The sequence below is a fragment of the Phyllostomus discolor genome, chromosome 1, assembly GCF_004126475.2.
Source record: "Phyllostomus discolor isolate MPI-MPIP mPhyDis1 chromosome 1, mPhyDis1.pri.v3, whole genome shotgun sequence".
Taxonomy (NCBI): Eukaryota; Metazoa; Chordata; class Mammalia; order Chiroptera; family Phyllostomidae; genus Phyllostomus; species Phyllostomus discolor.
Window position 1 is genome coordinate 186,080,762 of NC_040903.2, and position 14,658 is coordinate 186,095,419.

Below are 14,658 nucleotides of genomic sequence, written 5' to 3' on the forward strand. Positions count from 1 at the left end.
ACAAGCAAATTGGGTCCTTCTGATGCTGATTCCCAGGTAGGTGGGTTTGTGTACATTCTAGGACCCTGTGGGTCTCTCCAATGAACTCTCCTGTGAGGCTTGGAGTATCTCCCACTACTACAACCCCCACAGATTTTTATAGTCAGAGGTTTTGAGGCTTTATTTCCCCATGTTGAAAGCCTCGGTTGCACAGTCTGTCTTGCTCCCCAGTTGTTCCTCCTGGTTTATCAGCATGCAAATGTGGGACCGCCTGGTCCAACAGCCACTGTATCACCCATCCTGGGCCTCCAGCTGCCACCTTGCCATGAGTCCTCCTCACCTCAGCTTCCTGTCTCTGCCCCTCCTACTGGTCTGGATGAATGTTTCTTCTTTAACTCCTTGGTTGTCAGACTTCCATACAGTTAGATTTTCTGTTAGGTCTGGTTGTTTTTTGTTTTTAAATTTTTTTTGTGTGAGGAGGCAAAGTATATCCACCTAAGCCACCACCTTGGCTGAAAGTCTCCAGCTTCCATTTTTTATGTGTCTTTTGATGAATAGAAATTCTGAGTCTTTTTTTTAAATAAATAAATTTACCTTCCAAAACTTTGCATTTTTTAAAGATTTTATTTATTTATTTTTAGAGAGGGGAAGGAAGGGAGAAAGAGAGAGAGAGAACCAATGTGTGGATGCCTCTCACATGACCCCCACTGGGGACCTGGCCTGCAACCCAGGCATGTGCCCTGACTGGGAATTGAACCTGTAATGCTTTGGTCGCAGCCCGCGCTCAATCCACTGAGCTACGCCATCCAGGGCCGAAATTCTGAGTCTTAATATAGCCAAATTTATTAAACTTTCTTCAAAAATATGCTTGAAAATTACTGAACAGAGGCTTTTTTTCTTCTAAGATAACTATATGCCTTCTTGGGTATGAAGCCTCACCATAAGTGCTCAATGGCAGCTAGGACTACACCAGATATATGCATTTCTCCACACAAGTTGTATTAGCAGTATATTATTTCTAGAGATTAGCTGTTCCTTCCTTGTCTAACACTCTGTTTGGCATATATAGAGGATTACAAATATGTGGAACAAATCACCTATGTAGACAAGATATATTTCTGCATTCTAGAAGAAAGCAGGAAGGATATCCACCTACATAAAATAAGCATATTGTATTCGTTGAATCCTATATTGAGAGTGGGAGAAATAGCATATGACCATTCTGAATATGCATATATTTACAGAATTTTTATACTGCCAGGATGAGCCATTTTTAAAACTTCAAAATAGTCAGTAATCCACATGCTACAGACAAGGAGAGGTGAAGACTTTTATGTAGCCTATGAGTGGAATAACCATTATGTTACTGGGTTACCAAAATATGCATATATGTGTATGATATATTTAAAATTTATACACATATATACACACACAGAAAAACAGAGAATGAGTTAGTATTTTCAAGGGTGTATCAAATTTCCAACAGCACCTTGGCTGGTGTGACTCAGTGGTTGAGTGCCCGCTGGCAAATAAAAGGGCTGGTGGTTTGATTCCCAGTCTAGGGCACATGCTGCCTGGGTTGTGGGCCAGGTCCCCAGTAGGGGGCAAGCAAGAGGCAACCACATATTAATGTTCTCTCCCTCTCTTTCTCCCTCTCTTCCCATCTCTAAAAATAAATAAATAAAATCTTAAAAAAAATTCCAACAGCTAGTTGTTTCTAGGATAATAAACTTAATATATATCCCTATGACCTTCCTATGATTTTATTCCAAGACAATAATCCAAGATGATAAAAGATTTATGTAAAAGAAGACAGTAACCTTGTTTTAATAATAATAATAAAACTGGAAACAACAAAAAATTCAAAGTGAGAGAAGGGCTAAATAAGTTATAGCATATCCACACAATGGCATATTATATAGTCATTAGAAATAAATTCTACTGAATGGTATGGAAAAATATCCTCAACAACAGTATATCAAGCAGGAAGAAAAGGATACAAAATGATATACATAGCATGCTTCAAATTTGTGGAGGAAATGTAAAAGAATAAAACATACATATGCATAAGAAAAAAGTCAAGAACATACACAGGTATGTATATAGTTGGTTATGTCTGGGTGGTGTTATTTTGGTATCTTTTATGTTTTCCTATGTTTTCCAAATTTTCAATAATGAAATGTATTTGCTTTATATTTAGGAAAATATATATTTAAAAAACTGGCATGCATGGTCAGTTAACCAGAAATGCAAACAATCAAAATAATTTATTTAATAGTATAAAAACCTGATATAATTTGTTACTTCCAAGTCTTAGAAAAAATATAAATGGCAAATACCTGTGTCTCCTTTATCAAACCATTGACTGAAATTTGATTGTTTCTGTGGAGTTGACAATCTAAAACACAATAAATATAATTTTTATATTATTTGTTGATTGATAAACTATTTTAGAAATGAAAGCATTTTCTTATTTTTATTTATTTTAATTTTTATTTATTATTGTTCAGTTATAGTTGTCCTGCCTTTTCCCCATTGCTCACCCCTACCTTGTTCCCCCCCACTACCACAGTCAATCCTCCCCCACTGTTCATGCCCGTGAGTCCTGTATTCATGTCCCTTTGCGTGCCCCTTCCCCTTCTTTCTGTTGTTATCCCCCCTCCTCCTCCCCTCTGGTCACTGTCAGTTTGTTTTCTTAGTTTCAAAAGTTACCTGAACTGCATAAAATTCTGTGAACTTTTAATAGCCGTGACATGTGAACATTTTGAATGGATATTCATAGCAGAGTCATTAAATACCTGAAGAAAATAAATTAGGCATTAGAAATGGCTACAAAAAAACCCCAATAAAATGGTTTGGCTTGCCTTGGCTACTCAGAGCTCTCCAAGAGCACTGTTACCCTTGTTGTCATCACTGTTGTTATCAACAACTTAAAAACATTAACTGAAACCACTACATATAAAACATTAAATGAAATACTGGGAAACAAAAAATATATAACTTTCAAGGAATTTGATGTTGGGTACAAGTATAATAACTATACTTGGTAGTATTTCTCCATTTAAGATAAACCTTTTAATATTTTATCCCATATCCATGGCTAATCAAGTAAATCTTACCATTTTCTCAACTGATTACCTGATATCTGCATCTATCCTCTATAACCTCTCAAACTGAGCACAGAAAAGTAAAACATCAGGCTAAAAGATTAAAGCCTGAAACTTTCTTTTTTATACATGTAAATAGCTAATATTTCATTTTAACTTTAAATTTTGTTTAATATTAATATTTAAACCACTGCCTTAGAAATGTTTGTATGGTCTGTTTTAAGTCTTTAATTCTCTCTGACTCAATCATTTTGAAGAGTTCCTGATTTTTCTTATTTGACCCAAAGTGAAAATAGCTTTAATAGAAAAGTTTATTCCATTTATTTTTAACAGCCACTGGTTAATTTTGTCATCTTGACGTACTTTCAGATCATAGAAAAAGACCTTGTCCTTTAAGGAACACCTATCCCTTAAAACATAAGTGTTCTTTTGATGTGTGTTTTAAATAATATATATGTTTGCATATACCTCCTAGTATAAGTATTTGTACAAATATTTAAAATATTTGTTTACAGTAGATGCCAAAAAGTAACACTGCTGAGTCAGTACATTTTTATTTTGAATTAATACTGTGAATCAGTCCTCCAAAAAACTGTATCAAAGTATACTCCCTCTAGATATTAGCAAATGTTTTGATGTCTGAAAACTGATAGGTGAAACCACATCTCTCATTGGCTTAATTTCACTTCCCTGCATGCCTAACATCAGCATCTTGTTATGGTTAATGACCCTTTGTCTTTCCTTTTCTGCAAACTATCTTATCTTTGGCCCATTTTTATTCTTTTTTTATTAATCTGTGAGAATTATTATGTATTTCTTTACATATACATTCTGGATACCAGTCCCCTGCCCATTCCATAACTATCTTTTAACTTTGTTAGTGTATTTTGTCATACAGAAGTTTTTTATTTTGATGTAGTCCACCAGTAAGTTTGTCTTTTCTTGCTCCACACTGTTTTGAGATGATAAAAATGTTCTGGAATTAGACAGTGGTGATGGTTACCCTGTCTTGTAAATATACTAAAACCCACAGAATCCTACTCTTTAAAATTGTGAACTTTATGATATGTGAATTAACTCAATAATAAAAGTAAAAAATAAACATTACAAACATTTTGATACCCACTAGTATAGGTCTCCCTAACCTTTTTTTTAATGTCTTATTTTAAATCTTTATTTAAGGTCATTTATTAATCTGTTAATGTAGTGAATCACACTGACAGATAATTTCTAATGCTAAACCATCATAACATTCCTTGAGAAAAGTGAAGATACCTACTTTTTAGAATAGCTATCCTTTTTGTTATGTTAATTGGTCAATTTTGGTAAATATTGCAGATGAAAATTGAACTGAATTCTGTGTACATTAGACACAAAATTTGCTAACTGTATTATTCAGATCATCTCATGGGTATCTAATCTGTGCCTGGGCCGCATGCAGCCCAGGATGGCTATGAATGTTGCCCAACACAAAATCATAAATTTACTTAAAATGTTTTTGTTTTTTTTTTTGCTCATCAGTTTTCATTAGTGTTTGTGTATTTTAATGTGTGGCTCAAAACAAGTCTTCTTCCAGTGTGGCCCAGAGACGCCAAAGAGTTGGACACCTCTGCATATCTTTACTTATTTTTTATCTTACTTGATTTTTTTTCCAGTGTAAAAACTGCCAGTTTTTTATCCTATTCAAAATCTACTCTCCATTTGTGTCCTGATTTAAAAAACAAAAACAAAACCACCTCAACCTTTCCCCACATAAAGGATGCCATATGAGTAAGTTCTGGCCAATGAAACATTATCATAATTGTTTAAAGAACTTCCAGGAAAAATCTTTTAAAATGGGACTGGATCAGCTAGCCTTTTTCCCCTTTTTTCCTGCATGGAAAAGTTGAAACGGTTGATCTTCTGATCATTATGTGACCTTGAGGCAAAAGCTTAGCATTTAAGGATAGCAGGAAAAGAAAACATAGATGGAGCCTGAGAAATAATGAAATTGTGGACATGGTGTTATCACCCCTGATCGGTGTTCCTGAGTCACTTTAGAATTTAATGGCAGGCAAGAGAAAAATAAATGTGTATCTTGTTTAACATTATTATTTCATGGTTTGGTCTTATCATTGTTTTATATGCAGCCAAACTCAACCCCTAAACTCAGTCAGTACTTTTTTTTGATAGAATTAATGTGTTTTAAACTATGGATTCAATTGTTTCTTTTAAATTCTATCAATTTTTGCTTTATAAATTTCAAAATTATCATTTGGTGCATCAAGATTATAACTTCTTAGTGAATTATTCTTTTTAAAAATATGAAATATATTTATCCTTTCTAATGTTTTTTTTTTTTAAATTTTGCACCCTATTTTATATGGTGTTGTTACATCTGCTTTGGTTTTGTTTGCTTTGCCTGATGTATATTTTCCATCCTTTTATTTTTAGCCTTCATTTGTCAAGTTGTTTAAGCTGTTCTGTTTGAATAGTACATAACTCTATTTCATTTATATATTCCACTGAAGCACTTATATCACATTTTTATTATTACTAATTTGTTCAGAACTATTTTTGGTACCTATTTGTTTTCTATTTAAAATGCTTTCTAGCTGTTCTATTTTTCCCCATTCCTGCGTTTTGTTGGACTGATTTTTCTTTGTTTCATCTTTTAAATAGGTATTTTAAAACCTACACACTCCATTTCTCTACAGTTGGTTACCCTTAAATGTTTAACATACAAGCATAATTTTACATTCTACCAGCAATATAGAGTTAACCAGTATTTGTATTTTCTCCTTAATTCCATCTCCTAAACAAAAAGAACTTGAGTAAAATTGTTTCCCTCATTTATCTTCCCACCTCCATCCCATGTTGCTATCTGGATTTTTAGTACCAGATTTTTAAGCTTTTATCATTAATACATATTTAGAATTAACAAGTTCCACTAATTACTTTGGTCACCACTACTCTTTATCCTGTGCAAGTCCTAGGCCACAATTTCCCTCTTCAATCCAATCCTGCTTTCCTCCTTCAGAAATGTCTCACAGTTTTTGGTCTACTGGGTACAGGTCTCAGTATTCTAAAATATCTTTTCTATTATTTTTAGGAGTACATGAGAAGGCTACAGTGTATGCTCAGGCCGCCATATTGAAACTCAAGTTTTATTAGACCCTGAGGTTGTACTAACAGCTATTTAATATACAGGGTCCAGCACAAATAATGCCCCCTTTTTAATACACAATCATAAGCATGTATTCTGTAACATAACAATATCACGCTCAAGGATACCTTATGACATTTTAGGTGAATTGTTCAAATTAAAACTAAAAAATTATTACACCGAAATTACCACACTCAAGCAGGCATGACTTCTGCCGGACCCTGTATTTATAAAACACAGACAGACAGACACACACACACACACAGCATGCCCAAAATGCAATACGTTCATTACTTCATTTAATGCAAGCAAGTATTTAAGTTGTATTATTAAAAAGAAATACCTACCTGTACACTGTTTTCTTTTTGTTTGAAGTCAACATGGGGAAGCTTTGACTGCTTCACAAAACTGTCTTCTTTTTTATCTAGATTTTAAATTGTACAACTTCAAATAAATTCCAGAAAGAGAATCAAATATCATAACCAAAATTTAACCCTACCTTGATTTTAAAAATCAAGTCATATGAATACTTAATTTAAATTAAAATACAAAATTATGAAGTTATTACACAAATATTACTTCCTCACTATGTAATAGTTATTACAGTAACTATGACTATAAAATGAAAACCAGCTGGAAAAACTACTTCTTTATAATGGGGGACCAAATACAGTGGTGATATTAATGACTAGGGGGCAAAATAACCAATGTACTTAATCTAATACAATGTAATCTAATCTGCACATCTATTGAGTGAATCATGAAGCAAATATTTCAGTGACTAAGTCACAAATATCATTAACACAAGTCTGCTACCCACTTTTAATCATATATATTATAAAACAACTTCTCAAATGAAAAATACAGAGTCATACTTAACTTCTCTTTCAAAGAGAAAAAAGTTAAGTATAAAAGGCATAAATTGTTTGCTCTCAGAAAAAATCAAAGTGGTACTTTTCTGAGTCTATATGTTTCTAGTATTGTTTGTTCTTAGTTACACCAAATGATAACTAAAATTACTTCTTCTATTTCTTCTAGGTGTTTTCAAAGAAAACCAAGTTTTGAAAATAAATATTTAGATACTGTACCTATAACTCTTGGTTCTGAAGATAAAACATTTATTGGTCTGACTAATTTCTGATATTCATTTGAAAGAAGTAATTGACTTTTCTGAGAGGTTTTATTCAATACATGCTGTTCATCTTTTTCAAAAATTCTAAAGAGAAGAGTGAATTACATTAAGTATTAGTGAAGTAAGAAATTAACATATATTTACAGAAGATGACTTGACTTTGGGTGGTGTACACACAATACAATATATGAATGATGTACTATAGAATTGTACACCTGAAACCTGTATAATACCATTAACCAATGTCACCCCAATAAATTTAATAAAAATTTTTAAAAAGAAATTAACATATATTAAAGCTAGAAGAGATATTTAGATACTATGTAGTTAAACCTCCTTATTTCACAGATAAAACTGAGTTTCAGAAAATTTAACAGGTCTACCCAATATTATTAAATTACTTAATGGTATCACAGATAAAACACCCCTCTCCTGGTTAAATCCAGTGCCATACATACACCTCAAATATACCACACTCTAATTTTAAAAACATAATCATATTTTTAAAAACTTTCTAAACATGCAAAAAATATTTTAAATGAAAATTTTATCTACAAATAGTATGCTTTAGATTTTGGAATACTTCAGACTTTAGAAAGATTTATTTAGAAATAAATCAACTAGCATGAATATAGAAATCATTAAAGCAATACTATAATTATAAACAAGTCTTTTAAGTTTTTCACTGGAAAAATAATTTTATTGAATTTTTCCTAAGTTAAATAAACAATTTAATTATTAATGGTTAAATAATTTAAATAAATATATTATTTGATAATAACTATCAAAATCTATATTAAATAAAAATTACTAGTTATGTAAGTTCCTCTCAATATAGACAATTTTTATAACATTAAAAATTTGTCAATAAACTGAAATTCTGTACATTTAACTATTTTTTAATCAATTTGATTACAAAATTAAAGACATATTACCATGAATGTGAGACAAGAAAGTAATAGATCCAAGAAAGCAGGATCAGGGAAATTAACTTGGGAGAGAAATGGGTCAAAAAATCAGGATAAGAGCAATGGAGTCTGAGGAAAAGAATTTACGAATGATAAAGGATAGAGGCAAAAGAGAACAATAGAAAGTTTATCAGAAACAGCAACAGTAATACATGTATTTTTCCATCACACAGTACCAGACAAAATTGATCTTTTTTTTAAAAAAATGCCTCCACCATTGATAACTATTTTATCACTATTCGGATAAGTGATAAGGAAACATATGATGCCACAATTCAGTAGCATTTTGGCTCATCTTCCCTCTCTGTGACAGGTCAAACTGGTGACAAGGAAATGAAAAGATAATATACTGTTACTCCCACAACTGTTCTTATTGGTGACTCATCATGAAAAACTGAATGAAATATACAATTGACAGATTACAAAAAAGTGAATATGCTACTACTACCCTATTTCTCTCTATAAATTATGGTTGGCCTTACTAAACAATGAGCAAATATGAAAATCAGTCCATAATATTTAAAAGTATAAATTAATATTTTTCATAATAGCCTCCACAAGAGGGTATGTATACAATGCTGTGTAAATGTTAGTGGCTTGGGATAGAATATAGAATAAAATCGTTAGATACAGAATATTTGTTCACATAAAATCCCATTTTAAAGTTTACCTATACCTTTCTTTCAATTCCTTTCTTTTTTCTGTATCTTTAGTTTTTTCTTCCAGAGTTTCTGAAAGATTCTTAGTTTCATAAAGTCTTCCAATCTGCTAAAAAGAAAAATGATAAAGCAAAACAATTACCTGCAAAGTATTAAGGAACATATGCTTTATCTTAACTAATATGATTATTCTATATAATCACAAGATTTATATTTTTGGTAGTATTAGCTTTCGTTTAGTGAAAGTTGGTAAAACAAAGTTAACAATAAAACCTATTCCTTTAACTTTTCCTTGCAACTCCATTAGCAAACCTAGATTTCAATGAACTGCCACCTTCTTTTTAAAAAAGGACAGTCAGAAGCAGATTCCTGACAGAGAGACATAGTTACCATATATTACTACTTTACAGGAAGTCAAATCCACTTTCTTGGCATTACTATGAATGATAAATTACCATCTTTAACACAATTTTTCAGAAAATTTAGAAAATTATCTATTAAATTTTTCTCAAGATCTGGGAAATTTTGGACTTTGATGGGTCCTCATACCTGTCAATGAAAGCCACATTTCAATTAATAGCACTAAAAGTATATTCAAGAAAATATTATGCACAATTAATCTTAAAAGCTAAACTAGTTCTAGCCCTAGCTTAACTGGAAAGCATTACACTAAGTGAAATAAGCCAGGTGGTGAAAGACAAATACCATATGATCTCACCTGTAAGTGGAACCTAATCAATAAAACAAACAAATGAGCAACATACAACCAGAGACATGGAAATAAAGGACAAACTGACAGTGACTGGGGGTGGGGGTGGGGGGCACAAGGTAGATAATGTAGGAAAGAAGGGGAAGAGTCAAGCGAAGAACATGAATAGAGGACTTATGGGCAAGGACCATGGGGGAGATTGATTGTGGGAGTGCAAGGGGCAGGGTAGGGGTCATCAATGTGGAAAAAGGCAGGACAACTATAACTGAACAACAATAAATAATTACAGTAATAAATTTTCAAGATTAAGTTCTTTAAACTATTTACTGTCTTGTTCTCTCTTTTTTAAGAACATCTGTAGCTCTTTTAATGCCTTTAAATTCCTGTTATTAATGTCTTATTCTTTCATCATCTTCTTCAATCCACAAAGAAAGTTAAACAAGTCCCCTAAATCCAGGGTTGAATATACTCAATACCTACATTTTGGCTCCAAAGGCAATCAGAGGCAAACAAATTATCATAGGCCTTTGTCCATATTTAGGCTCTTTAGAAATAGCTCTTCTAAGACTGTCAAGTAAACATACTATTATACTTACACATTAATACATATATCAGAGACATATAACAAAATATATACCTGGTTTAAATAATTAATTTCTATTTCCACTTCATCTACTTCTTTCTTCAACTCACATGAAATTTTGGAAAAATTGTTGGCATGTCTAAGAATATCTTGTGTTTTACATCTCAAATTAACACTTAACATGTTAAGGAACTATGTTATGCAAATTAATATTATATGATATTATTTTTATATATGTTCCATATAAGCAATAACCAGTATTAATAACAGTTTCTAAAAACAGAAGTTAGAATAATATAAACATCTGGCAACTGACAACTTATTGTCTACCTATGTAATATAATACATTGAGCTTAAAAATAACATACCATCCAAAATACTTGAGATTTTTTCTTTCAGTTAAATATTTTTACAGGGTGTTTTGGTGCTTCTGTTTGTTTTTTACCTATTCATTATGTCATTTGGCATGACTAACAATATACAACCAATTCAAGTCCAAATTTAACTTCTCATGTTTCCATTATTTATTTTTTCCAAAATCAACATTAAAAATCTACCCTTTTTTTGGTCTGTAAGGTTCATCAGTGTACCCTGCAGAATTCAGAAGAGACCTAAATATTCTATCTGGACTTTATACCTGAACTGAATTTCTACCCAATTTCAAGTAGAGAATTTCTTAGCTGTTACTAGACAGCCTGCATGGCTATTAGCTACTACAATTTCCTAAGTTGCTCTACAATCCACTTAGGAGAATTTAAAAATAAATAGGATAGTGAACAAGAACTTCACAGAAAATCTGTCAGACCTTTTTGTATTCTGCCTTAAAATATGACTTATGTACTAGAACGTAAAATTTCAGATAAATGGTATAATTGCTATGCTGTCATCAAAAGTATCAATTTAAAATTTTAGATATAAACATTTAAATCCTCTCCCTACCTCAATCACCTCTTCTTGTTTGCCATGCATTCATACATCTCACCCCATCCTACATCCAATTCCCTAAACCACTGCTGTGCCTTCTGCATCTACCAACCTCTGCCCCTTCCCATTGAGAAGTTAAAATACACATGGGCAGCAAATGAACAACTAAGAACATAATAAGTTAAAATAAAAACATGGAAAGAACAAGCAGCAAAGAAGTAAAAGGAATTTAGGATGAAGCAGTATGAAGAAAAGCAGAATGCAAGGATAAAGAAGCTTAGTACAAACAGTGGAGTTATAATCTGATAGGAAAGCATATGAAGGATTGTAGAAATTGGAAGAGGATTAAAGTTCCAAGTTCATCACTAGGGAAGATCTTGACAAACAAATGAGACTACTTAGACCAATTAAGAACTACTTAAGCATCTAATACAACGCCACTGTATCAAAATTACTTGCTTATACATCTGTCTCTTCTACTAAAAGCTCCTTGCAAGAAAGCTCTGTATCTTGTTGAGTATCACCTGGCATGAGGCAGGTATCCAATGACTTTCTATAGATGAATTCATAATTGTGATTCATCTCTTTATCACCTTCCATCCTAACAAATAATAATCATCTAATTTAATTAGAATTCTTTCTTTGGTAAGACAGGGCAAGATGACTTTTTCATTGGTTTGGTTGCTAAGATATGCCACTTACAGCCAAATAAATACTTCATTCTCATTAAACTTGCCACTTCATTCTCATTAAATTTGCCTGCTTCTGATTACATACACATATATTAAAACTAATCCCAGATGAACTTTAAAGTAAACTCAAAACAAATCCATGTGATTCTTACAGGAGAAACACAGTAACAATTAAAATACAGAAATAATACTTATTTAATGAAAATTCTAAGTAGGAATACTGTTGCGGATACATATGTAATGTCCATTTAATAAGTGATGGAAAGGGAGCAGGCACTGAAAAACAAAATCATATTTTAGACTGAGTCATCATATTCTTTATATTTCACTACAAAGATACTACTGTTAAAATAGTACATAATAAAAATGTTAATACCTAGAAATTCCATAAAAATAGCTTCATTCATTTTTAGTTGTTCAGTACATGCCAAAACTCTCTTTTGAATTTCTTCATGTTCTCTTTTCTTCTCGTAATATTCACGTGAAAGAGGTGTTTCTGAGTATTTTAGTTTGTATTGCTTCAAAACATCTTTATACTGACATACATAACCATGGTACATTTTTCTGTTAAATTTTTTAAAAATGACATCATTATCACAACAGCATATCTAAAAAAACTTTAAAAATATCACTTGTTAAAGTCTACTAAATTAACATAAAACACAAGTGAAATATCTACTTATTCCTGCTTCCCTCAATACTGTTTGCCCTTCAAACTTTCTGTAATTCCATTATACTTTCCAACTTACACTTTTCGCTACTACCTTAGTTATTCACTCTTTTATTCTCTTCAGTTTAAATTCCACTCCTACCATTCTGATGAAACCATCCTTCCCAAGATCACCAAAGATCTAATTCATCCAATTCAGTGATCTCTTTTTAAAAGATTCTCTTCCCATCTGACATTGTAGAATTTAGTTTTGATCACTTCTTGAATTTCTATCTTCCCTGAATTCTGAGCCTCTATTCTCTCCAGCTTAGCTACCTCTATAATTTTGCTTTTTTAAAGTATATTTTATTGATTAGGCTATTTATTACAGTTGTCCCATTTTTAACTATGCTTTTTAAATCTTCAATTATCTAAGCCAAAATTATTATATAAAGTCATGCTCTATGTGGTACAACTCTGTGTTCACAATCATTCTTGTATACTCCAAAACTAATTTAGAAAGAAAATTTCAGCACTGTTTGGAGAAACTCCTCCATTCCAACTCAGGTAGAGGTGGGTGGTCATCTATTTACAAGGTACAAGTCTTGAGTGAGACCGTTAATTCTTGCAAAAGGATATTAACTCTTCCTTCTCATTTGACCTTTGCTTGATCTAAAGTTACTTGACCTATGGGCTAAATTTAACCTGTCACCTGTTTTTGTATGGCCCATTAGCTAAAAATGGTTTTTACATTTTTAAGTGACTTGAAAAAATCTAAAGAAGAAAATAGTATTTTGTGACACATTAAAGCTATATGAAATTCAAACTCTAATATCCATCAAGTTTTATTGGAACACAGTCATTCATTATCATATTGTCTAGAGTTGCTCTTCCACCACAACACCAGAATTCACTAGCTACAACAGAGACTGTATAGCTTGCAAAGCCTAAAATATTTACTATCTGGCCCTTTACAATAAAGTTTACCAATACTGATCTGTATTACTAAAAATGTTTGATCCAGTTCATTATAGAGAATATATTTTCAGATCCTCTTTTTACCCAATTCTTATCAAATACTTAGTTTCAAGAATAACAGTCATAGAAAATATTCTAAAAAATATATAATCCTCACATCCCTTGAAATTTTATAAATTTTCTAAATCAAGCCATACTATATGGGGGAATTTCTTAAAAGGTACTATAATGATTATTTCACCTCATCATATGAGAAAAGGACAAGTATTCATAAATTGCTTGTATAGTAAGAAGAAAAGTAAGGATAACAACCTTATACTGGGTAGCAGGTCTGAATCTTAAGAATGTTATAATTTCTTAATATTAATGAAGTGTTCCTTTAACAAAATAAAGGAGTTCAGCCCCAAACAAGATCCTATTCCTCTAAATGCATATTTGCTAATTAAGTGCTCATTGAGGAAAATGGTCCAGAAAGGAGGGAAATACTGAGAAGAAAATTGAGTATGAGTCACTGGTTTCTGATGAGAGCGGCATACCACATCTATCCTGTTCAAATTATATCTTCATGTCCATTCTTCTAACATACTCTATACAGGAACTTTGACAGAGACCAGTATAGCCAAGTCATGATTCAAGAAGAGTCATTACTATCTCATCTGCTGCCAAAAATATGAGTCTCTGTGAATGCCTGGAACAGGGATGGGAGGTTAGGAGAAACAGGAGCTGGTGCCTCTACTTCTTTCATTACCCATGATACCAATAAATAGACTCTCTTCCTTTTATAAATGCCTGGTAGTGAGTAATCAATTTAATCAACCCATGTGACTCATTTAAGAAACAAAAAGAGAGCTGTTTTCACTCTAACAAACAGCTCTGGCAAACTAAGAGAAGTCATCCACAACACACACTATCAGAAAAGTATATATTTGAACTGGTTTGTGTTAGACCCTGACAGAATCATTTTAGTAATTTTTATAACGAAGGCCTGCATTGAGAGATGTTACCAGAAATAATACTAAATATTTTGTTTATTTTGGGGAGGATATTGAAGACACTGATTACCACATTGTACAACTTCTCCTTTATGAGAACTGAAGGGAGAAATTTCTTTGAACTCTTAGTACACCCCCCTG

At 32.1% G+C, this 14,658-nt stretch overlaps 1 protein-coding gene across 1 annotated transcript in view; it reads right to left on the reverse strand.

The window, feature by feature from the left end:
• C1H14orf39 (chromosome 1 C14orf39 homolog) overlaps nucleotides 1–14,658 on the reverse strand; it is a 50,637-nt gene that overhangs the window by 24,920 nt on the left and 11,059 nt on the right. The window contains exons 5-12 of the mRNA XM_036010641.1: nucleotides 12,275–12,462; nucleotides 12,132–12,174; nucleotides 10,337–10,457; nucleotides 9,008–9,099; nucleotides 7,320–7,447; nucleotides 6,579–6,655; nucleotides 2,692–2,777; nucleotides 2,319–2,377 (exon numbers count right to left, since the gene is read on the reverse strand). Coding sequence (XP_035866534.1) covers nucleotides 2,319–2,377; nucleotides 2,692–2,777; nucleotides 6,579–6,655; nucleotides 7,320–7,447; nucleotides 9,008–9,099; nucleotides 10,337–10,457; nucleotides 12,132–12,174; nucleotides 12,275–12,462 — 794 coding nt within the window. The remainder of the gene's footprint in view (nucleotides 1–2,318; nucleotides 2,378–2,691; nucleotides 2,778–6,578; nucleotides 6,656–7,319; nucleotides 7,448–9,007; nucleotides 9,100–10,336; nucleotides 10,458–12,131; nucleotides 12,175–12,274; nucleotides 12,463–14,658) is intronic.